Source organism: Drosophila albomicans, chromosome 2L, assembly GCF_009650485.2.
Source record: "Drosophila albomicans strain 15112-1751.03 chromosome 2L, ASM965048v2, whole genome shotgun sequence".
NCBI lineage: Eukaryota > Metazoa > Arthropoda > Insecta > Diptera > Drosophilidae > Drosophila > Drosophila albomicans.
In genome coordinates this window covers 17,350,978-17,377,020 of record NC_047628.2, presented here as the reverse complement: position 1 = coordinate 17,377,020, position 26,043 = coordinate 17,350,978, and the positions used below count along the sequence as shown (strand labels likewise).

The window sequence follows — 26,043 nt, the reverse complement described above, 5'->3', positions numbered from 1 at the left end:
TGCGATCACCATAACTGCCGAAAAAAATCTATCGCAAAAATTCCGATAAATAATAGACAAGACAGAAATATACCAAAGTGCAAAAATACCTCATGTATCGTCTATCGACTTTGCAGCGGGCTAGCTGATCAAATGACAGTGTATGTGCGTTGTGCATATGCACTTTAATATTGTGGACAAACAGAAGCTAAATGCTACGAAAAAGCACCACCCATCGCGTAAAAGAAACGATTGTCTGTCTGTCTGAAGCTTCCTGGCTGCTGTTGCTGCTTCAGTTGAAAGGCAAAATTAACAATATGCAAAATTCATGTTAAAATATCGGAAAAATATATTTCTTTCCTGCGCAAGCAATCCTTTCCACATCCATTCGCTTTGGTAGTCCTTTTTATTTGGCTGCCTGCGCGTTTTTTCTTTTTTTTTTCTGGCAGGAAGGAGAGAAAAAGTATGAAGAAAGCACAGTAAAGTTTCACATGCGGAAGGATTGGGATGTGTGTGTGCGAGCGTATGTGTGTGTGTGCGGCGTTGGCGGCGCTTTCATATGCTCCATGCCAAGCAATAAAAATGTAACTTCTCGTTGTTGTTGTTGTTGTTGCTTTGTAGTTGTTGCTGTTACTGCTGCTGCTGAATGAATGAATGAATGAAAGCGTCGAGCCGTCGTCAACGACTCCACGATGATGCGAAATCGAATCTCGAATGCTTTGCCCGGCAAAGTGAGCGGCTCTCTGTATTAGTGTATGCATGTGAGCGAATGTGTGTGTGTGAGGGTGTATGTGTTATCTCTTCTATTTGCGCATTTATAAATATTTGTTTGCTTCAGTTCGCTCTGCCCATGCACATTACACAGCGCGCGTGTGTGCTTGTGTGTGTGTAAGTTATTGAATGGAGCCTTTGCCTCGCCGGTTGCCGACCTTTGCACCGCCCTAGAGAATGGATACTGTTGCCGTCCCCCTCCCACCACCACTTCACCACAAAGCAAAAAAAAAGTCTTCTCGTTGCTCTTTTGTTTAGTTTTCGGTTCGGTTCTCGGTTTGGTTTTGGGTTTGCTTCAGTCAGTCAGTCAGTCAGTGGAACACATTGGCAGGAAAATGGCATTTTATTTGAGTTGTTAAGCATAAGTATGTTAGATATCTGTCAAATTTCAAGCAATCGTCAAGTTTGCGGAAGTGCATAAAATGTAAAGTATCTTATAGATACATTTGAACTTATGTGTCCATTTTGCAGCCCACTCAATGATAAGGTCAATATACATACATCGTGTGTACGTAACACAAAAAGGGTTCAACAAAATGTTTGATCATGTTTACAGATTGCAAATGACCGCAAGAATGAGTTTGTAAATAAAGAAAGTTAAATTAAAGCTAGATACAACTTTTGTGCATTATACAAAAGTAGAAATTATGTCATATTATTAAATGCGAGAAAAAGAATGAAATGTTTAATACTTTTTATTTTAGACGATGGTTTCAAATGAACTGGCTGACTTAATATTAAAAAACAAAAAAAGATAATAATAATATTTAAAAGTAGGTATACAGTAAAGTGCACAATGATTAACATTTGATTAAGGTTTAAAATATCGAAAGCAAGTATTAAAAAAGGATCTTAAGTATATTATAGTATTTTAATATACCATTACATATTACATTACTTTTTGAGGACATTTATTAAATACTATGAAAGGTGAATCTTTTTATAGTATGCAGAGAACATTCTTCAGTTCAAGCAAATTCCTTAACACTTAAATATTTCTTAACTTCAATCTTAACAATTTATATCCAGATTATCGTTAAAAAAAAAATTTGTCTTAAACCGAACGATTTCTTTTCTTAAACATAGTAGCATTATTTTCATCAACTGAAGTTATAGATGACTCTTTTAAAAGTTTAGCATAATAAGATACTCTAAAATTTCTTATAGAAAAGTACTAAAACTTATTAGGATACTTTAAAAAGGTCTTTCAGTCAAGTTCTATAATATATTAACAGACTTTACTTTATAGACAAGTTCTAAAATATTTAATGGTACTTTAAAAGGTTCTGTACTCAAATCCTATAACATATGAAGATACGTTAAGAGGTCCTATAGTCAAGTCAAGAAGTCTTCCCGGGCAATAGGCTGCAAATTAGCATTGCCCCATTCCTTGTGGGACATTTATTGTATTTGGCTGCCACTTGCGGGGGTCTCGAGAGGGGAGTGAGGAAGGGGATGGAGCGGCTAAGCAAACGACATTCTGGGATTATGCCATTCATTGTAACTATGTCAGCATTAGCTAATTCTATGAGCGAAAGACACGCCCATTCGCCAAGCTCTCAAGTTTATGAAATATTGCGGATGTCGAGGGATGCGAATGATGATGCTAGGATGCTGGAATGATGCTGGATGCTGGATGCTGCGACGCTGTTAGGTTGCTGGATTCGTTGTCAACTGGAGGGCACGTACTTTGGTTAGCATTTCAGCTCAGCTGTGAAACGCGACAATTTAATTTATTTGGCGCTTTACGGAACGAAGTCAGCGAATTTACGATTGACATTTGCGTTTAACCTACTTATGCTGATTTGATGGCAGCTCATAAATAAAATTTAAACCAATTCTCCTCTGTTTTGCTGGCTGGACACACCGCCAAACCCATCGAGCGATGAGCTCAAAACCAGGACGCACCCATCAATCGCAGCTGCTATCAATGTGGGCCATCAGCGTTTTGCCTATGACCTGGCATAGTCCCCCTCCCCTTTCCCTCCTTTCGACCCGTCCCCCGCAACTGTCATCATCTTCATCATTCTGTGTGAGCTTGACGTAGTTCTCGGTAATTGAACACTTAGTGGGCCAAGCAATTTGGTTTTTAGTGCTATGCCAAGACAAATATTTTGAAATCCGGCTTGCGTCTGTTGCAACACACGCAACTCCTTGACACACCTCCCCCACTCCCCCACTCTCCTCTTTCACATTCATTTTGCCACGCCCAAGTGAACTTTGCCCAGCCCAGCTGCTTTGGCAAATTTGTCGTGTCAAATGATGCGGAAAGTCGCCGCCGTCGAGGATTCTAGGAATTAAAACGTGAAATGAGTCGTAAGAAAAACAATGAAAAACTCGTCTTCTCTCGCAATGGAAATACGGAAAACGTCGCGCTCAACACAAAACTTTTTCTTCTCCTATCAATTGTCTTGGGAGCGTAGGTGACGCTGCCTGGTTTGCAATATGGGAATGGATCTGGATCTGGAGCAGCATCAGCATCTAGAGAAGCGTGAGCATGAAGGTGGAACAATCGGGGTAGTTGTCCTGGATTGGTTTCCAAATGTGTCACTAGGGTGCAATTTGGAAATGAAATTTTCTCAGCACTTTTTCTTTTCTTTACGGTTTCTTTTGTTTTATTATTTTTTTTTAAGTATTTTATTTTTAGCACTTGACTTGTGACACTTGAATGACTGACCTTGATACCTAAGTTTATAGAACTTACCAAAAAAACAAACTATATATTTATTTGTCCATAAAGGAGTAATACAATAGTTTTTCTTTTTCGTAAGCTTAATCGCTGTTTGAAATATTAAAAAATGCATCTAAATTTTAAGCAGAGTTTTGGCTTATAATTAAATAGTACTGAACTGCTTTTGCTTTACATTAATTTCTTGTGTTATCTGAATGTAAGAACTGCTAGACAACAAATTGAATAAATTAAACAGAATATACTCAATATAAATCAATATTTTGTATAATACTTTCCTCTTATTTGCCTCAAAAATATATAAATATAATTCACAATTACTTATCCAAATTTTAGGTAATAGCAAACATTTTATAATTTCTTAAGTAATCTTAAGAAATTTATAAATTTTTAATAGGAAAATAATTCAAATGCTAACCACATATATATTACATAATCACACTGTACGTATACGTTATATATAAAATAATTTTCAAAATAGACAGATGGTTAAAAATAGAGAATTATATATAAATATATAAGCATCTCTAAAAATATGTGACTCCGGAATGTATTTTGTTCTTAACCTAAGTTTCTATATTAAAATAAACAAAACAAAATCAAATAAAATTGTGGATGGTGAAAAGTAAAAGAAACAAGTAAGAAAGCTACAGTCGATTGTGCTCGACTGTGAAATACCCGCTACCTATTTTTAATATTCTAAAAATATACCCAAAATATACCGCAAAATACTTAAATAAGACGAAGACTATATTTGATATAGTATTACTTTAAAAATATACCATAGAGGTATAGATGTATTGCAGGCACAAAGTTGTAATATCCTATTGGTAGCGGATGTAAAAGCAAATGTGTTCGAAGCAAATAATGAAAATAAATTTGGGAAGCTCTTTAAAGGTCTTTCCAAAGTTGTCATGTATAACTTCGATCTAAAATATATTTTATAATTACATTTATACACATTTCTCTTCAGTCTTAGAAATTTTCAAAATATCAAAAATAAGTAAATTTTATAAAAAAGAATAATTGAGGTTTTTATTAAGAAAGCAAGAAACTTACTTTAGTTAAATTTTTGGCAAAATTTCGAATTGAATTTTGTGCAAATCTTTGACTAACTTCGATCAACAATACCCAAAATTAAAAGCTTAGCAAACGCAACGAATAATCAAATGTAACTGAAGACTTTTGAGGTAAGGAAAGTATGTGGCACATTGTTGCAGATGTTGTCAAGTTTAAAGAAGTTTCAAGTGCTCGAGAGTTACGGTTTTGTGGAGTTAAAGTGGAGAGGAATGAAGTAAAGTTAAGTAGAGGGAAGTAAAGGGATGTAAAGTGGTTTTGTCGACCGTGAAATAAACCGAAAGTCGAACCCCTTTTTTGCCGAGCTGTGTTAAACAATGTAATTACGAGCTAAGCCAAAAACGCTTTAATTTATAGCTAACGACGTCGATGGAGGTTGTCATGGAACATGCAACGAGTATCCACTAGTCCAGATACTCCACAAACTGAAGAGGTTGCCAAGGGAAGGCAGAAGGCAAAATCTATCAGCCAAATCAATCGTCTGCTAAAGACTCAAGTATGGCTCACTAATGATGAGGGAGGAATGATGAGAGAGAATCGAATCGCAGTCGCCTAGCTTAACACTCATGTCAGCTGAGTTGAGTTGCGTTGAGTTGTCCTTAGCTTGGTTAAACCTGTTAACGTTAAGTTTGCCTCATTGTGCTTGTTGGTCCATAAATTGACTGGTCCTGGTCCTGGATACTGGAGTCGGAGCTCAGCCGTGCGCACTACTTGACCACACATTGGCGCATTGTCACGCGCGCATCGCAACTTCCAAGGCTCCTCATTCCACCTCCTCCCCCTCCTTGAACCAGCATATTCATCAATAGAGCAAATGCCACAGAGCAGTCGAAGAGCCTTCATCTGTGTGTCTGTGTGTGTGTGAGTCAACTTGGAGTTGGGTTAACAAAAAAAAATCTGTTAAAATAAATCACAACAATTTGTACATTTTCGCATCGTTGGTCAGAGAATAAAGTGTAAGTTGGTAAGATGGTGACGATGACGATGATGACGACACATGCCACATGCTGGCCTAACCAGCATCATCTTAGGGCCTCACACACACACACTCACACACACCAAAAAAAAGGACAATGTCGTCTTGGTTTGCTGTCGCTTTCTTTTTATACCCGTTATCCATAGGGTAGAAGGGTATTATAACTTTGGGACAGCAGGAAATGTAAATAAGAGACAGATTTATTTATTTTGTTTTCCATGGTATATATATAGTCTTTATTATATTTTAGAATTTGTTCGGTATATTAATTTAGTATATTTTAGAATACTGAATGCAGCACTACACCGATATACCAAATATGGCCTTAGGTATGTTTTAGTATTTTTAGGTATATATATTTGGTATATTATTTTAATATTGCATAATAAACATACATATATCTAATATAGTATTGCATCGATATACCAAGTACAGTCTTTGGTATATTTTAGTATTTTTGGTATATTAAATTGGTTTACTTTTAGAATACTGCATGTTATATTTTTAATTCAGCACTGCATCGATACCCCAAATCGGTACATTTTTGTATTTTTTCGGTATATTAATTCGGTATATTTGTACAATATGGTTTTATTAAAAATGGGCAACGGGTATCCCACAGTCGAACCCACTGAACTGCAGTTTTCTTGCTTGATTTTATATTCCTGGTAACCATTTAAGCTAAGAGTTATAGTGGCATTGTATGTATTAATTTATAAACTTTTTAAACATATTTTAGGAACATAATTAAACATAATTTCCGACTTTGGAATATTTACAACAGCACAAGTTTTAATTATATTTATTTTTTAACATACAACAAGTAAAATATAACATACATATAAATGTCAGCAACATGAGCTGACTTTCTGTTTGTAGCAAAAACTTTTTCATATATCGCTACAAGCTTTATTATAAAATTTAGAAATGCTGAACAAGTATTTTTTAGTTTATAATTATATATGAGCATTAACTTTTATTTACAATTTTGTTGTAATTTTGAAATTGAAATTGTAAAATTCAACAATAGCAATTAGTATTTTGATTTTCAACAAAAGAATAGACCCTTATGCATTTTAAAATAGAATCCATTAATTCTTAATTTTAAATTGTAATTCATTTCTCATTTAAATTAATATTAAATTGCCAAAAATGTAAATACCGGGTATGCCACAGTTGTTCATTCTTATTTGCAAATTGCTCGCTTTTTTTTGTATTTGGGTATTAAGTTGTCATTTGACACTTGGGATGAGCGACTCCCACATTCTCTGTCTATCTCCATCTCCCTAACACTCCTACCATATTGCACGTGACTCCAGTTAACACTACACCATGGAGTAAACTTCACTTCTTCAAAAACATTTCGCAAATTCAGGGTACTGAAGTTACGTTTTAGAGGTTAGAAATGAAAAATGTTTGTTGAAATAAAAACAGAATTGAAAAATGTCTAAGATATCTTAGAGGTATTTACTGAATTACGAGTACTTCAACTTAATGCATTTCTGTTCACTCTTTAATTTTTTTTTATTTATTTTTTATTTTTAATATTATTTTAACAATATTATAACTAATATTATTATTTTATTTTATATTTTTACTTTTACTCATATGTTTTTAGTAGCTGCCAAATTTATGTAAGTAAATGTTTACAAGTTTTTTGTGAAGATGATTAAAGCTTCTCTCTGTACCTACATAAAAGAAATATTTTATTTATATTTATGGAATTGCTCTAGCTTGAGCTACAAATCGAATATAATTATAATAATGTAATAACATATATGTAATATATAATTTAATATAATAATAATAATAATATAATATAAAAATAGTAATATAAAATCTATTAAGACCAGAAATGTCTAGCCTGATTTAAAACTTATAAATTAGTTATTGAATGGATTTACTTATTTTGGGTATTATATTAACAATACTCTTCAAAACTGTCCTTTATTCCACAGTGCAGTGCTCGGTATCCTCACAGCATGCGTGGGCTGAACTTATGACAACTTTGATTGCAGTCAATTTATTAGCAGCTTGGCAAATGTTTTCCGCAAGCCAATGCCACCAACCTCAAAGTCTGACCAAGTGACAGGCAGGGCAAAGTGGCAAGGTGGCAAGGAGACAAGGTGGCAAAGCCCAACGTACGTGGCTGAGCATTACAAATGCCTGACATAATTGTTTAACGCCATGTTTTTAATTAGCCACGACGTATGGACGGAAAAGTGCTTTTACCCTCCCCTCCCCTCCACACCTCAGTGAAAAACCAGGAAAACAAAGGCAAATGACAAACGGCGGTAACAAAAATACGAGACGAGCGGAAAACAGAAAATAAAACGAAATGCTGCCAGGATATATGCTTAAAACCCTATTACCATGGTAATCCTTTTGACAAATGAATTTTAACATGCCCTCACACACACACACACATACGCACACGCACAGTTCACCTTCCCACACATACATACACATAAAGACAGCTTCAACTCTTGGGGACAGCGACAGCTCAATGTCACTTTTGCCGCAGTCATAGACGGCAAACACAACGCGAAAAAGTATGCTATAAAATGTGAATGTTCCAACTCTGCGTATGCGTGTGTGTGTGTGAGTGTGTGTGTGTGCGCTCGTGCGCATATGTCTTACTTCACGGTAAGCATAAACAGCACATATGTTTATCGCCACATTCAAGTGGAAATCAAGTTAAGTTTAACTTTGATTCGATTCACTTGCAAATGTCTGTTTTTCCCCCCTTTTTTAAGCGTAGTTCTGCAAAGTATGATTTAAGAGTCAACTCTAATTATTACTGCGCTGCACATTAAAAATATTGCAATAATTGCGTAAGTACAAAGTACATTTGAAACAAGAGGTTGCGTATAATATCCATGACTCTCTTAAACGAGTAAAGAGGAAAGTGTCACACAAGAAAATTAAAAAAATCCAAATTGCTGGCAAATAAAGAGCAGTAAAAATGAAGTGACAAAATGGAAAAAGTCTTTGAGAAACTTAAAGTTATAGGAATAAATTTAATTTCACACATTCTTCAATTTGTTTCAACAAAAGCAGAATATGAGCATTGAATGAAAATTGGTCTGTTCTTGAAAATTGCAAATGAAAAAATGTTGATGCAATTGTGTAGGGAAGATTGTAAGAAATTTTACCATCTTTAAGGTTTAGTTTCTAGAGCAGAGTTCTAACTTTAGTTAAATTTGTCAATATGCTAAATTATCAATTGTAATAGTAACGATAAAAAAAAGTTTACTATCAAAAAATTCAAAAACAAAAAAATAAGAAAGCTTTTTCTTAAAATATACTATCTCAAATATACTAAAATATACCAAAGACTATATTTGGTATTTGATGAAGTAATATATTCTAAATATACCATAGAATGCAAAATATACCATATTGTCAGCCAAAGCAACTAAGACCAGTAATAAGTAACGTTTTAAATAATTACTTTTAATTTAAAATCAAATTAAATTAAATAACAGACAGAAATAAACCAAAACACAGCTTGTGGAAAGCAAAAGATAATTTCGCATATATCTTATATTCAACATAGCTGAAGTTAACTCAATATTTAAAGTAGTAAATGTTTGAAACATAAAAATTGTAATTTTATTACTTCATAAATTCAATAAAATAAGACATTTTATTACACATAAATGAGATAGATACATTTCTTGTTTCTTTCTTCTTTTTGCATTAAGAAGATAAAGAACAAATAATTAAATTTAATTTAACAGATTTAGTTATTGATTATCAATCAAATGATGTTAAGTAAGACACTAGGAACACACAGATTGAGTTATAACTTATAAGTGAATAAGAAAGCCAGAATTCCACCTAATATTTTGAATTTGGTTAAAGACTAAAATACGCCTATTTAAATAAAGACTTGAATACTTTATGAATTCAATGGGATATGAAGGACATGCTATATAATAAATGAGCTAGTCACAGCTCATGCCATCGACAAAACTACGCATCAAATAAAAGAGTGTGTGTGTATGTTATATTATATTTCATACGTTTATAAATATTCACATTTGGGGCATGCAGGTAAGATGCTGATGCTGATGCTGTGAGATGCTTGGATGTTGGCACGCACTTCTTCTTCTTTATCGGGTTGCTCTCCCATCGCGGCTATAGAGTAAACTCAATGCACACAGCGGGAAGCCAATTTTGGTAACGTTTTTAGCTTCGAAGAACGCTTGAGCTCCTTTTTTGCTGGTGTTGTTGTTGTTGTTGTTGCCTGATGCCACCAGCCAGGGCAATAAAATATTCATTTTCTTGACATTTGTTGTTTTGTTTTTCTCCTCAACGTTTTTTTTTTTTGTTCTCTTTGCTCGCTTGCTGTCGATTTTGCTGCTACCCAAGATGCATCATTCAAAGCAGCAGCAGCAGCAACAGCAACAGCAGAAAACGATGGCGCTTCCATTCATCGGTTGACACGCACCGTGAACTTTGGCACCCTTCATAAAAAATGTAATTTTCGGAAAAAAACATTTGGAAATTTCAAATTGAATTTGCCGCACGCTTCAAGTGAAAGAAGTAGAAAGCGACTACCAAAAAAAAAAAAAAAAAAAAAAACTGAACTCTATATATGCAAAGCGTCTTCAAGATTACAGTCAGGCCGGGCTTCCGTTCGCCTTACCTCCCTCCCCATCCCTCCCCCGTCGCTTCCTTGGGGCACACATAAAAGCCTGGCCTGCTCGTTTGAGACATGTGTAAAAGTATGAGAGTGTGTGTGTGTGTGTTAGAGAAAAAGTGTAAGTGACATGAAAGGCGCACACAAAGCGCAAAAACCTTTAATAACTTTACGCTTTTTGTTTTCAAGTGCACTTGCCAGCGCTCTGTGTGTGTGTGTGTGTGAGGGTCTGTGTGCCACGCCCATTCATCAAAGAACCGCCTCCTTCTCCCCAAATACGCCAGACGACGAGAGGACAAAAAATAAAGGCAAATGCTGCGCAACTTCCGCTTTGAAGTTTTTTGTTTTTACTCTCAGCTACCTTAAACTTGCCCCGCTCCCACGCCCCCACGCCTCCACGCCTCGTACACGCCCCCCTATGTATATGTATATAGTATACCACTTAGTTTGTTCTTTAAAATGTGTGTTTCCATTGTCAACTCAAACCGCTCGCTGGCATCGCTCGATGTTCCTTATTTATGACCTATTTATTGTCAATAAATGCAGCCTCCAAGCGACCATTTTGTGCCTCGCGACTAAATAAAGACAAATGAACCATCACTTTAGTGGGTGGATCGACACACACACACACATACACACACATACATATATGTATGTATGTGTATCTACATCTATATGCATCATGTACAGAGTTTCTACTCTAAGGTACTCATTAAATCGTCCACAAGCCAAATGGCCTGTCTTTTGTGCTTATAAAACAAATTTATGACTCAATTTATTTACACACATACACTGAGTTTTTTTCTTATTCAACTTGCTGCATTTTTAAGAAAATATATATGTATAACATATATAGTTTAAGCCACTTTATTTAAAATTTATTAACATTTTCCTTAAGCACTGGCTATGGGAGTGCTTTAAAATAATTTTTTGTATGCACTCTTGGCAACTTTAATGCCAATATTAAATTCCAACAAATTTTAAATTCATAGACTTTGCATATAAAAATAAAATTCAAAACAGAAAACAAACTTTATTTAAACTTAACATTTGGAAAGTCTTAAATTGTTATTAACAATGGAATTAAAATGATATTTTTTAAAAAAATGTTGTTTTTTTGAATTGATAATAATTACTTAAAAAATTAATGCATAAAATTTTATACTACAAATACTTTTGGAACTGAAAATTTGTTATAAATTTATAAGAAAACATTTTGTATTTGCATTGAGACCATAATAAAATGAAATATTTGAAATTGTAATCCAATATCACACATATTTTCACAATAAAAATTGTATATAAATTCGTAAAAAAAAATTTGTATTTTTTTTTTTGGACACACATATTTTTGAAAATAAAAATTCTATGTAAAGGTAAAGCCTGTATTTTTTTGGTACCATATATTTTTGAAAATTACTATTGTATAATATATGAATTCGTAAAGTTGAAATATTTTTGTGTTTTTGTTTTGTTTTTTTTTTTTCTTGACAAATCTTCAAAAAATATAATACTATAGAAACCCAAATAGAGTGAACATTCTAATCATTATTCCTTTTTAGGCAATCGTAAAAATTCTTTTTATTGAGATATAGAATATGTTAGCATTACACTAAAAAAGTAGAGAAATTTAAATTTCTTCACTAAAAACATTTCAATTGCCATGCAGAAACTTAAATACATCAAAAAATGGCAAATAAATTCATGTATACCTTTACATTATTATTATTTTATTGAAATAATAAATAAATAATCCTTATTTGCAATGAGATGAGACAGAGCGACTAAAGCCTTCAGGCTTTTTCCATTAAAATCATTTCGATTGCTTTACATAAACTTTAAATACATCAATTTATTCAACTCTGCTTCCCTTAATAGTAACTGACACTAAAATAAAAGAAAATTCCCCCTACTTAGCTAAAGAGTATTTGGAATTCACAAATCGGACAACTGCAGATATGCAGAGCAGCTTTGAGTTGGAATTCTAGAATTCTAGAATTCTAGAATATTGGATTGGACCCTCGCTGAGTTTACGTGATCTACAGCAGCTCGTATTTGCCGCCTCCGCAGTTTCGCAATCTTAACCATTTTCCGCCATCCCCGCGCCACGCCCACATTGAGGTTTACACAAAGTTAAAATATCCCTTTAAACGTTTCGAGCTGCTCAATGTGTGTAAGTAGAAGGGCATCAAATATAATAACGACCACAACAATGCGTGACGTGAATGCAAAAAAGCGTTAGGCTAAGGACCTAAAGAACGGTGTGTGCATTAGCTGAAGTGTGTGTGCGAATGTGTGTGTGTTGCACGTGTGTGTGAGTATGTTTGTGTAATACTTTACATATGTATATACGTACATACATATGTGGCAAATCACTTTCTAAATGCAATGCCAATAAAAAAGCATAGCAAAAGTGTTGAAATATATAAATAGATATTCCACAAAAGAAAAGCTAGCGCAAACACGGAGAGGGTGGGGAAATAGGAAATACTAGGTTTGGGGGATAAACGGAGATCAACGTTGATATAATTTGTTGGCGCTGACAGAAGCGGGTCGCTGCGCCCGCCGGCCAGATACAGCTCAAAAGAGAAATGGATGCGCTACGTGACAATAACAGGCTTCAAATGGTGACAGCAACTTTTGCCACCGAATTGCGTTCGAATTTTGTAAAGAATTTTCCACTCACCTTAATGCTGTCAACAATTGAGTATGCTAATTAACATATTAATTAAAGTAAACGCAATAGAACCATTAATCGACTTCCGATAATTTCCTGATCTATTTCCTTAAACATTAAAGTTTCGAAATTCAGAGATACTTTTCTGTTGTTAGATGAAAAATAAAAGAAATTAATGTAAGTCCAAATTTAAATTTAACTTAAGATTAACGCAATTTCAATAAATAATAGTTTCTATCTTGTTGGACCTCAGAATAGTTAAAAACAAGATAACATTTTTACAGCCTGCATTCTTAATATCATCAGACAAAGAAAACTTATTTAATATAAAATGAAAAAAAAAACAACATAAAATTCAATGTATTATTGAAAATTTCGTAGACAATTCAATTTTATTTATATAGTATAATATTTAATAGAAAAACGTCAAAATTCATTTTACAATTTATGAAATTTATTCAGCACAAACAGTTCAGAAACATACGCCCTCTGGCGGACCAAGTACGCAACCAAACAAAGCTTTCGTGCGAAAGCTTTTGCTGCCTACATTAATGGGTCTTGAATAAGGCACATAGATGAAAGCTTTCTTTTTCTTTTGTACTTAACAGTTACATTTTTGGTTCGAGTTCAACTTAACCTAGAACAAAAAACAGTTTGCAAATGCTCACACACACACAACTGTACTTAAGAATGGCGCCTAAAATAATGGTAAATGGAATCCATACACTACACTTCCTCAACGGGTTCCGTTTCTGGTTGCGTGCCATTGGTATCAGCAAGTTCCTGCACAGCATTGACTGGTTGTTTTTTAATCTAAGGGAATTATAAGGCAAAGTTGTATTTAGCAAAACATCTCTCCCAACTCTCGAGATCATTATCATAATACTTCACAGATCATGCAGTAGTTATTCGGGCCATCAAGCATGCATTTTGGGTTGCAACTCTTAATACTATTTACATTCTTAAATATTACTCGTATTTGTTTAGTATTTATTTACTTAGTCTAAGGTTAGAAAGTAGGAATTGTTTTTTCGATGAACTTTACCATAGAATTTTATGCGGCGCATGAAAACTTTTCGAATTGTGTATGGGGATCGCTTAAAAATATGTGTAGACCAGTTTTTTTGGCGAGGCGAAATTGAATTTTGTGAGACCCAAATAAATATTATTATTATATCACATACAAAATGGTGACCCCTTTTTGTCGTTGATTTGATTTGTTTTCTTTTTCGATGTTTCATTTTGTGGTTAGTATGCAATTAGTTTTCAATGGGTTTTCAACAATTTGTTATTATTCTGCGATGAATGTAACAATTTCTCAACCGAATCGCTGCGAGTTTTTCTTACTTTGAAACAATTGATATTGAAGTGATTACACATTTCCGTGACCTAAGCGAAAAAATACAAAAAAGTTAGATAGTTTTTAATGTAATTTTAAAAATTATTTCTTACCACTCCATAGCCATAATGCCAGTGTGCTAATGTGCAGAATATGGTCAGTCCATGAACGAGCCAGCGTTCTCCTTGAGGTGTCAGATCAATGCCGAAGACCTCTTCATACCAGGGAAAACAGCAAACTCCCACAGTGGCTGCCAAGGGCCACATAAGTATATTGAATGCATCACAGCGAGTATCTGACATTTGAGCGACAATTAGACGGCACTGCAAAAGGAAAAGAGTTTAGACAAAGGAAATCTAGAGGTTTATTCTTTATATACTTACAGCAATATTCGAAAAGATTGTGCCATAAAGCATCCAGAGTACGCGAGGTTCAAGATTGATTACATTATTCCGCGAGTAGAACGACCAGATCAAGGTGATCACAAAGAGCCAGACGAAGGCAAAGAATGGACGGAGCATTTCCATTGGGGGACGCATTCTTCCCGTCTTATTTTTGTATGATCTGTAGAAGGATTTTTGTTAAAAACAACCAAATAATTTAAGTTTTTTACGTTTCAATACTTACAAATAGATGTTCCTTATAATAATCGGATGGCTGGAAAGCATGCCAGAGCCAATAAGTCCCACTTCGAACACGTTTGCAATAGTTATATCGTAGAAGCTGGTGCGATAAATCTCTGGACCAACGAGAGTGGCGACAAACATCATTATGCTGACTCCCTGTTAATCAAAAAGTATTATGTTATATAATAATTTAATTAATAAAATTGTAGAGAACATCCAAGCAACTTAAAGCTGTTTAAACCTTAAAATTTTTTTGATTTTGTATTACCTTAGAATTAACAAATTAGTAAGGATCTTGAAGTCAACTTAAACTACTTTAAAGCTTTCTGAAAAGCTTTTTAAAGCTTGGGACAAAATAGTTTCCTTTACTTTGATGTATTTTAAACATATGATAAGCATTTGAAATCTCATTTCGAAATTGAAATAATCAAATTTAAGCTTTAATAAAACCACTCATAAGCGCCTTATAGATTTTTATAGTTCTCGATTAATAATCTAATACAATTGCCGAATTATCCCAAGTAATGATATACTTTCCTCTTAAAACTATTATTCCTAGTACTCACCCACATGGTAAAGTCGTAACCCCAAGGCAAAAACATAACGCCTGTATTATACTTCTCAACGTGTGTAAAATAAAAGTTGAGAAAGACGTTCCAAATAACGAAAAACATGCGTATTGGCGGCAGATCAACCGTGCCGAATAATGAAAAGATATAGATGGGAATAAGCGCTGCCGAATACGAATCCAATCCGTGATCAAAAAGCTCTCCCAAAGGTCCGCTAGTCCCCGTACGACGCGCCTGCTTGCCATCCATGCCATCTATATATCAACGATATTGATTAGTTTTAGAGTTTTATAGTACGTTGCTAGTCACTCACCCAAATTATAATAGATTAGTATGTTAATTGCAGCCACAGTCCATACCCAACCAGGTACAGTATTCCCTATAGACTTATCATTGGCAGCATCAAAATTCCAATCGTAATAAGCTATCAATATGAAATTCACGACGGTCATCAGAAATCCCACAAATGTGAGAATATTGGGTGCCATCCACATGGGAACGTACTAGGAACATAAGAAATTTTAAAGATTTGTTTGGAATACAAACAAAGAACATTAATTTACTCACTTTTACGCAGACATTCCAGAAGGGGTGCATAACATAGACACTGAGAAAACTTGTGTCTATGCTGCTGTACTATAGAGAAAAAATATATGATGGTTATATTAGTTTAAATAATGTTCAAAATGTTCGCAAAAGAATAAATATTTGAATTATGCAAAACAAATCGATCATATGTATGTAGGTCATAGAAACTTCACACATTAAAACATTTGCTTATCAGAATAAAATAAATTTACAAACAAAAGTATAAACAATAATTAAAAGAACTTTTATCAAAAAGGTTTCCCCTTTATAAAAAACAAGTAAGAAAGTTACAGTCGAGTGTGCTCGACTGTGAGATACCCGCTACCCATTTTTAATAAAGGCAAAATATTGCGCTATCATTTTCAAAATATACCGAAAATACTGAAAAAATACTAAAAATATACCAAATGGTATATTTGGTATATCGATATAGTACACCATTCAAAATATACCATAAACGGCACAATGTGCTAGATTGTCGGCCAAAGCAACTCAGACCCCTAGTAAGTAGGCGTTTTTGCCCATACAAAAGTATTTCTTTAACAACTTCTACAATTTTTATCTGATCGCAACCAAATTTTCAGGAATCATAACTACTACAGTAATTATTGTATATACCAAAATTTGTAGCTCTAGCTTTAAAATTACACTTGTTATTCAATTTTTTTGATTTGCGGGGGCGGAAGTGGGCGTGGCAAAAATTTGAAACAAACTTGATCTGCGTGCAAACATAACAAATGCTGTCGAAAAAAAATTATAGCTCTATCTCTTATAGTCTCTGAGATCTAGGTGTTCATACGGACGGACGGACAGACGGACAGACACACAGACGGACAGACGGACATGGCTATATCGTCTCGGCTGTTGACGCTGATCAAGAATATATATACTTTATAGGGTCGGAGATGCCTCCTTCTACCTGTTACATACATTTCCTGCCGGCACAAAGTTATAATACCCTTCTACCCTATGGGTAGCGGGTATAAAAACTGATAGTACTTATCAAATAAATTCGTTTATTTTAGTATCTTCATATTATATCTATACAGTATCGCTATCAGCAGACAGTTTCAAAATACGTGTTCCAATTTCAAAGTTTATTTTTTTCTATTTCACAATACTAACAATAAATAATAATAAGTTCAGAATATACTTAGTTTTCCACTATTAAAGTTCTATCTATATAAAACGTAGGAAATCTTCTTTCATGCTTAACATATAGGTTAATCTTTGCAGTACAAATTCCAGTCAGCTTGAGTTTACCAACTATCTCTCAGTCGCCACATGTTTGCTATGCATGTTGACAGTTCAATGCCTTCTGTGGGATTTACGAAACTGATTTGTTTGATCGCCATCCGGTTTATTGAATTGAATGAATGATCCAAGACTAGTCATAGCGAGTCTCCCTAACGAAAAATTGTGATAAGAGCCTCAAATCTTCTTCATGTTGCCCAATTCTCAGATTAGCTGCGAGTATATAAATCTATTATTCATATTCGTACATATATTCCTGTGTGTATAAACCGGAACTGGTTGTAATACTGATAATAATAACTATAGGTATAATAAAATTAATTGAAATTGATTGATGCGCCGCTTTAAATATGCATATCCATTGATTTTTCATGTTCGTGCGCAAAGCTTAAAGTTGAACCCCCGTATATAATTGGTATTACCAACCCCGACCTTCTAACCCAAAAATAAAAGTAGAACTCTCCTGCTACAAGTTACCCTATAGACGGATAAGAGTATAAGTTTAAGTATTGACAAAGTTTTCGCAACAAGTTTTGTATAACTTCGACATTTGTCAGCTGATTGTTATGAAACTTTCGGGATAGAAAGTGTAGAAAGTTTAAACTTATTTTCTTAGTGGTGTATTTAGCATACCTTATTTTAGTAGATTACAGGGTATACATAACTAAATGCTTACCTTGTAACGTTCGAAACCCCTCAAATGAGTCTCCGTCAAATAGCGCATGCAACACATTTTGTAGTTCTTGTTGTAGTCTCGTTAACAGTTGGAATATTTATTTTTGTTGTTGTTATTGTTGTTGTTGTTGCTGTTGCAGCGATAACAGCTGAGCGTTGAACTTGCTGGTCACACAGTTACTTTGTTAGGGGCGGCTAATTACGATGATAATAGTTGTAATAATAATGACCTTTGACTTTGATTAAAACGTGTTCTGGCACATTGCACAATTAAAGAGGGTTTGGCTCACCGGCACACGCACTTCTCTCTCTCTCTCTCACACTATCTTTTGATCTCTCCCTCTCGCCCAATCACGCTAAATTAAATAATCGCCTGCAGAGAGAGACAAAACACACACGGATGCGAACTGTTGTTTTGTAAGTTCCACGTTTGCCAGCTGCTTCGTTTCGCTGGCAAAACACGCAAAAAACCGTTATTCGATATGCATATACAATGTACTACACATAATACTATGATTTATAACTGTGAAACAGAACACTTGAGACGGCCGAGTACAAATTCAAGTGCGAGTGCGAGTGCGAGTGCGAATGCGACTGACTCGGGACTATTATCAAGACTGAAGACTGAAGACGAACTGAACTGGGCAACCGGTGCGAGCGCAGCCCGAAAAATAAAGCAAAAGGAACAACAGCAAAAGCAGCAGCAACAACAATAACAACAAGAGCTTAATTTACAGCGCCGACTGCGGCTGAGCTGCCGGCGTCATTTGCTCTTTCTCTCTCTTCCAAATCCCATTGCACACGTTCTTATCGCTTGGATTTTGTCTCTCCCAGCACACACACATGCACAGGCGCATACACATATTCGTCTGCCTACGCACACTCAACGTTTGTATGTGCGTAAGCGAATTTGCATTGAATGAATTAAAATTTGTAAAAATTGAGCGCCCTCTACAGCGTCGACGTCGACTGCGCGGCGGCAGCAGCCAAGAACAACAACAGCTGACAGAGGTTATTGGTTATCAGGCAGCGACGCATGGGTTTGGTTAGAGCTCTCGAGAGCTGATAGCCTCAATCTCTTCGGAGTTCGATTATGTTATATTATATGTATGTATGTAGATTCGTAGAAATGAGGTGTTGTGTTTTATTGAACTTCTATCAATGAACGATTAACCTGCACTTCAGCCATCACAACAAGCACAAAAACATAACAGGATCATAAACAGCTCAATCAATAACAGCAGATTCCATCATGTGACTGTGGGAATTGTGGCGCTCATTTCACATATGCACTTGACTAAATATAGATCACGTTATTTATACTGCCAAGTCTAATACAGAAACTAACATACAATCTATTTATTAATTTCCAAACAGTTCAAGTCCAAGCTGATAAGTGATAACCCTTTGCGTCAATGAGTTGCCATGCTAACAAGACTGACTAAATATTTCGGCATAATCTGGCATTATTTATGGGCTCGCTAAAAATGAAATAATTCCAATTATAGCCCAATACGAAAAATATTAGCAACTATGTTAAAATAAAATTATATTGAAGTGTATGTGATATGAATTTTTACTTATTTTTTAATACCACGAATATTTTGTAATCATTAATTATGATTGATTTATTGTGAAACAATCAATTCTCAAATATATTCAGGTTATAAAGATGATTTATTATCATACTTAGCTGAACATTTGAAAGTGACATTTTTTTAAATTGAATTTTCTGCTTAATTCACTTCTCACTTATCGAAAGTTTAAATACTAATAAATGGAATTCAGAAATTCAGAAATAATATATCATCATATATTCTGGGAAAAATTTAAAAAAAATAGAATATATAAATTTCCTAATCAAAACATAACTTTGTACCAACTACAATTTTTTTTGTGGACTGAAAAACTATCAATAATACTTACCTTACCATATCCATTATTTTTTATTGAACTTATAAAACTATATAGTTTATAGTTAGTCTTATCGCCGCAGACAACTCTCAATAAAAACAGGTAGCACAACAAAGTCCATAAATCGTAGTTTATAAACAACAAATTAGTTACATTTAATCATAATGTCGTAGTAGATAACTTGAACGCAATCATTTAATCGTTTTCCTGCCTCAACCAATATGATAATGATAAGTACATATCATACGTACTTACATCGCGATAACAAAGTGCAGTCTTATCTAAATTTTGTTTGATTTACGCAACAAGGCAGCAAATAGGTTTATAAATAATAATAAACAAAAGTAGAATCCAAACAAAAGCATTTGAAAGGTAAATCAGGTAAGTTAGTTGAGCCATCTGGATGTCTCCGTGGCAGTCAAACCCTCGGAGCGCAGACGCTGCAACATGGGGCGATAGATGTCCGGTGTGAAGGGCAGCAGCACACCGCGTTCTTGGATCTCACCTGCGAGAAAAAGAGTATATACATTTTTATAGATACATTTAAAGTTTGCAAGTTGTGTTTGCATTACCGTCCAGTATCATTTTGGCTGCAATTGCGGCAGGTTTGCCCACGGTCATGGCCATGGCCGAGTGACCCTGCGGCTGCCCATAGACCACAAAATTGATGCCACGCTCCTCGCGACGACCGTCGGGCCAGCGAATGCCAACCTCATGGCGCAGCACAACCAAATCACGTTCATCGCGTTCTAGAAACAAATAAATATATTCAATTCAATAAAAAAGAGCTTAAACCTCTAAAAATTTCTTACCGAATGCCAAGCGCTTGGAAAGATAATGACTCAGCGTGTCCAGCGGCGAGTTCAGCTTCACCACAGGCGTCTCATCGAGCAGTCCCAGACTCTCAATGCCATCCACATCGCCCAGACGCTCGACTAGCTTCTGCTTCAGATTCTCATAGAAGATACTCGTATCGGACATTCCCAGCAGATGTGTGACCAGCTGACGCCATGTAACTTCCGGTCCGCTGGGATGCAACAGAGCATGAGGCTCGGGATCAATCAAACCTAGCAACTGCATGGGCTTAATCGATTCCGAGAAGCCCTTGTAGCGTATGGTGCCGCGCAGCAGCGTGTGTACATCGCGTCCTAAACCATAGAGTGAACCGTACTTGGTGGAATCCCGATTGGGGAAACCCTCGAGGGCAAAACCGGGCAAAAAGTCAAGACTGCGAGGTGTGGACATCAGTTCACCGCCACCGGAGATTTCCACAATCTGTCCTTGGCTCAGATATTTGGCAGCCGAGAGCGTGTTGAGCAGCACGCCACGCGGAGACCAAGAGAACTTGTAGCGCAGCGCATTATTCGAATGCTCCGGAGCAGGCAAGCCACCACAGTAGCTGACAAAGGACTCAACGACGGCACCCTTCTCCTGCACCTCATGTATGCACTCGAGTGCCAGCAGATGATCAATTCCAGGATCCAAACCGACCTCATTCATAATCGTAACTCCATTTGCACGTGCCTCCTCGTGAAGAGCGGAAATCTCATCATTCAGATAACTGGCGGTGACCATGTGAGTACGCTCCGCAACGCAGTAGCGTGCAATCATCCCATGCAGACTGTAGGGCAAAAGGGAGATCACCACATCAGCCTTGCCGCACAACTCCTGCAAATGTCCTGTGCTCTCATTGACATCCAAATAGACGCTATCAACACCCGCATATTGCTGAGCCAAACGATCTGCCTCCTCCTTGACCTGAGAGCACACCGTGATGTTGACATCCTTCTCGCGATGCAGCCACTCGACGAGGGGCGCCGAGACCATGCCAGCGCCCAGCACCAGGACCTTCTTGTGGGACTCGGAGCGTCCCTCCATCTTGTGGCGCGAGCGATTGTTCTGCGAGTCGCGCAGCTCTTGAATGTACTGGAAACCCTCGGTCAGCTCACCATTGCTTGCGATAATTGCCTAACAATTGAGAGAGCAACAAAGAGAGGGAGAGAAAGCAAAGTGAGCGTTAATAAATAAAGATTGCAATGCATTGCAAATAATATACGCCCATTGTGTACTGATAACTGCTGAGAATTTAGGGCTGCACAAGTTCAAGTTTAATCAATGATTGCCAATTTACGAAAACGAGATAAGATCAAGGTATTGTGGTCTTCATAATTAATATAAAGTTTATTAATAAATTTACTAAATGAGGCATAATTTTGTCTAATAAATATAATAAACTTACTTAGTACTTGTATGGAATTTTCATTTTAAAACATTTCCAAAATTCCTTTTGAAATCTATTAAAATGTCGTAAACTTTTGAAACATTTAAATGAAACCAAAAAGTTTTTATAATGTTACTAGCGAAATACTTAAAAAACTCTCAACAAAAATGACTTGATCGACAAACAAAATACATATACTTATTTTCGTTCATCAAAATATTGTGTCTCGACACAAACATGTTTAATGTAAATTCAACTAAAAAATGTTGAGAAATTTTTTAAACATGTTTTCATTCCAATGCTTATTAAATCTTATTAAACATGTTTTTCACTCTAAACGCTTATTAAATTTGCATTCATTATGAATAATTTTTCTTAAATAAATAAATTAAATTCCTATCAGCAAAGAGCTGAAATATTGCGTATACGACAACTGTATGCAACTTCAATTCTTGAGACTTTTTCATAGCACATAAAAGTATGCTACACTTTTTGTAAAGAAATGTCCAATGAAGTATGAATTTATTGTGTGTCTAATTGGAATGCCGATTGCAAATATTTCGTATCAGAACTATGCTTCCATTGAAACTAACTAAAAATAATCTTCCCTATTAAATGTAATATCTAATTTAACAGAAAATAATAAAAATAATAAAAAATTTAATGAGCATTTCGACTTACCGACTGTATGGGATAGGAGAACTGTTCATCCTGTAGCCGCTTCTTGGCATCGCTCTTGATGATGTCGTGCACATGTGGCGACAGCAGTTCACCAAACAAATCTGTGGACTCACGCGGCAACTGAGTTGGCATATTATCAATAGAGCAGACCAGCACACCCGGACCCTTGAAGCTCTTGGTGTCCTTATTGCGATCAGCATCGTACAGACAGAATGGTGTATCGATTGTGGTGCATTCGTTCATGAACTCAATGGAACCGCCAGGATCAGCGGAAATATCGCAAATGGCGAGCATGCGATGTGGCAAAGCGGGACTTCCTTTGCTGGTGGGCAGCCAAGGAGTGTTGGCTGGACGCAGCAGATTCTTGGCATCCGGAATACTGATCAATTTGGGACTGCCGACAGCCCAATAGATGCCATTGACAATAACGGAGGCGTAGGGAGCAATCTTCTGATTGAATGTGGATATATAACGTTCAGGAAACTCATCGTACTCCTTGGCATCGAAACCGCCGCCCTCGCGACGTTCCAAATGATCCGAACGACTGACTTCACAGCCGTACAACTTATTTTGACCTACAAAGAGAAAAGTAACATAAGAAAATCTTGAATCTTCAATTCCTTAATTCCTTCCAAACTTACTGCCATGCTCTGCCACCTTGCGCAGCATTTCAGGCGGCACATATTCGATGGGCAGCTCGGAGAACACTTCCTGTGCACCCTGCGACACATTGCCCGAACCGGTGAACACAAATGTCAAAGGACCAATTGATTTGGGCATCATGCCCAACGAAATCTCATAGCCACAGTCACGTATCGCCTGTCGAGCCATCGACGAGTTGCGATAATTGTGCGCTGGGCCAATGTGCATGAAAGGTGTGTGATGTCCCAACGCCAACAAACGAAGACCGATGCCATGCAGAATATTCACCATGCCAGCGACGCCAGCGTATTTGCCAAAGGCCACCAAACGTGCACCGCGCTCATCAATAATACGTTCATAGTCGATTAGACGAATTTTCTGTAAATCATCATGATTAATTAACTAACACGATATCGCAGTATGGTAAATTAACGTTTACCTTTTCGAGAATGGCATCCAGCAGCGGCATGTTGGATTCTTGTGCCTTGATCGTGTGCGAGAAGAAGCAATAGGTTTTACCTGGAATGAGAGCATCGATGGGCACCTGTTTGACGCCAAAGATAACGGAAGCATCGCTGATGTCCTCCTGGATCTGAGCACCAGCTTGCATATATGCCTGACGGAATGAGGAAGCAAAACAGATCAGTCAATAAGTTAATCTTATCGCATCAATAAAACATTAATCGATTTTTATGCTCGCTATCTATGTGGAAATATTCAAGCTTCGTTATCGCACAATTAATCTGCAAGAGCACTTTAATAGTTTATTGCTCTTTTCAGCATAACAACCAACAATACTGGTTCTGACCGGATATGTGTCATGTGGACAGTAAGCAAACAAATTATAAATTATAAATACATTTTAAATACGATTGCAAACAAACTAATATATTTATTTATGAATTAGAAAATTTGCGAGTACTCTACATATTTAAGCGAAGAAATTTTGATTTTAAATAATTTTTGTTTATTAATATTTTTATTTTTTATAAATAAAACCTTGGTAGATTTCCACAGTTGCAGTATATTTTGTACTGTATGGTATATTTTAAATGTAGTACTATATTAATATATCAATTATAGCCTTTGGTGTATTTTAGTATTTTAGGGTATATTAATTTGGTATATTTTAAGAATAATACCGCACTGTTTAGCTTTTATTCAAAAAGGGTTGCAGACGAGAACACTCGACTGTAGCTTTCTTACTTGTTTCTTTTAATATTTTTATCAAATTAGAAAGCAATTTAATCAAAACAAATTTTTATTATTTGTATTGCATTTTTAAAACTTTAAATTCCCACTTTAAGTTAATTTACAATTATTATAAAAACAAATTCAAATTCTCACTTAATTTGAATTGGATATCTTAGAAATTGAATTTATTTCACATTATGAAATTAAAATACTCATTATCACTTAACAAAATTCTGAAATATTTAATTTATTAATTTTCTTATTATTAAAATAATCATTTTCACATACATAATTTTCAATACATACTCATTATCACATATAAAATTCTGAATTATTTAATTTATTAACATTCCCATTATTAAAATAATCATTTTCAATTCACAGTTCTCACTAATAATGCAATAACATTGATCGCATGATTAGTAATCGCATTAACCACAAGTGCGAACATACTGAAATCATGTGCTGCTTGCTAGGCAACACTAATCACAATCTCTAAATTTGCTGCTAAATTTATAAATACATTTTTGTTTTGAAAATGTCAATCGAAAGTTGTTATTGTTTTTAAACTGAAACACGATTATAAATATTTTATCTGCCAAGAAAATCAGTTGACTATGGGGAAGTATAAATACATATATGCGTAGTATATATATTAACATCCATATATAACAACAATTTGGTCGGAGATAACATGGAATTAACGTTGGCTTCCACAGGCTGTTGACTGCAACCAAGGCCAACAATTGCCAAATTTATAGCACACACCCGAAAAGCTTATCTCCCACAACACACAACAACACTTTTACGATACACCCCACTTTTTGTATAGTATATACCGCATATGGTAGTATATTATAATACTATGATATTTTTAAAGATGCGCTTATTTGCATTCCACAAAAGCAATAACACTTTTACGATACACCTCACTTTTTGTATACCGAATATATAGTATATACCGCATATAGTAGTATATTATAATACTATGAGATGTGCTTACCTGCATGGGATAAGCGCGTCTATTCGAAGGCTGAACGATAACCTTGACACCTTGCTTGACCAACTTTTGCACATGCGTGGGTCCAAAGGGAGCACGTCGCTCCCACACCGATTGATCCTCTCGCCTGATGGCAATCACACGTCCATGCTGCAGATCACATTGAATAAGAAGATATATGCGTATAACGAATTACGCCCCCCGGGGAAACTTACATGACGATGACGGGCGAAGGCGGGCGCGATTGTTGCGCGCAATTGAGACGAACGCCACATTGCAGATTACAGTGCGAATGCAAAAATATATGTGTGTAGAAGAAATATGAATATCACGAGATGAAGTCGAAATTTTGATGCCAACGCTGATGCACCATCCGTTAACTTCGAGCACTCGCAGCGATCTAAACCCCGAGCGAGACGACAAACGACGCGCCCTCTATCAGCAGCCGGAGAAAAAGGCCGAACGGACAGACGGACGGACGGACAGGCAGACGGACACAGTTGGCTGGACGAGCAGCGCGATA

At 35.7% G+C, this 26,043-nt stretch overlaps 2 protein-coding genes across 4 annotated transcripts; both read right to left on the bottom strand.

Moving 5' to 3' along the window:
• Positions 1-13,220: 13,220 nt before the first annotated feature.
• Positions 13,221-18,484, bottom strand: LOC117565198 (ethanolaminephosphotransferase 1). Of its 3 annotated transcripts, XM_052002540.1 has the most exons (10): positions 18,159-18,484; positions 17,870-18,063; positions 15,919-15,987; positions 15,665-15,854; positions 15,349-15,605; positions 14,784-14,938; positions 14,540-14,720; positions 14,270-14,479; positions 14,165-14,206; positions 13,221-13,630 (listed from the first exon to the last, which is right to left on the bottom strand). In XM_052002540.1, exons 2-10 carry the CDS (start codon positions 17,924-17,926, stop codon positions 13,544-13,546), a joined length of 1,248 nt encoding a protein of 415 aa, XP_051858500.1. In that variant the 5' UTR covers positions 17,927-18,063; positions 18,159-18,484; the 3' UTR covers positions 13,221-13,543. The 3 variants fall into 3 exon arrangements, 2 of the variants coding, with proteins under 2 accessions (XP_051858500.1, XP_034100093.1); XR_004571842.2 differs by having other exon boundaries at positions 13,863-14,206; positions 17,870-18,484; XM_034244202.2 differs by having other exon boundaries at positions 17,870-18,484.
• Positions 18,485-19,909: 1,425 nt separating this feature from the next.
• On the bottom strand, positions 19,910-25,934 carry LOC117564607 (alpha-aminoadipic semialdehyde synthase, mitochondrial). The gene is made up of 8 exons (XM_034243462.2): positions 25,736-25,934; positions 25,524-25,670; positions 23,766-23,942; positions 23,326-23,704; positions 22,685-23,259; positions 20,595-21,750; positions 20,355-20,531; positions 19,910-20,287 (listed from the first exon to the last, which is right to left on the bottom strand). Exons 1-8 carry the CDS (start codon positions 25,793-25,795, stop codon positions 20,169-20,171), a joined length of 2,790 nt encoding a protein of 929 aa, XP_034099353.1. The 5' UTR covers positions 25,796-25,934; the 3' UTR covers positions 19,910-20,168.
• Positions 25,935-26,043: the final 109 nt, after the last annotated feature.

Coding starts and splice junctions, on each gene's coding strand:
- LOC117565198 (XM_034244202.2), bottom strand. CDS start 17,926: ATGTGTTGCATGCGCTATTTGACGGAGACTCATTTGAGGGGTTTCGAA. Junction 15,988..17,869: donor GGGGTTTCGAACGTTACAAG/GTAAGCATTTAG, acceptor TTTTCTCTATAG/TACAGCAGCATAGACACAAG. Junction 14,207..14,269: donor GGCATTATGGCTATGGAGTG/GTAAGAAATAAT, acceptor TTTTTCGCTTAG/GTCACGGAAATGTGTAATCA.
- LOC117564607 (XM_034243462.2), bottom strand. CDS start 25,795: ATGTGGCGTTCGTCTCAATTGCGCGCAACAATCGCGCCCGCCTTCGCC. Junction 25,671..25,735: donor CCTTCGCCCGTCATCGTCAT/GTAAGTTTCCCC, acceptor TGTGATCTGCAG/CATGGACGTGTGATTGCCAT. Junction 23,943..25,523: donor GACGCGCTTATCCCATGCAG/GTAAGCACATCT, acceptor TCATTCCGTCAG/GCATATATGCAAGCTGGTGC.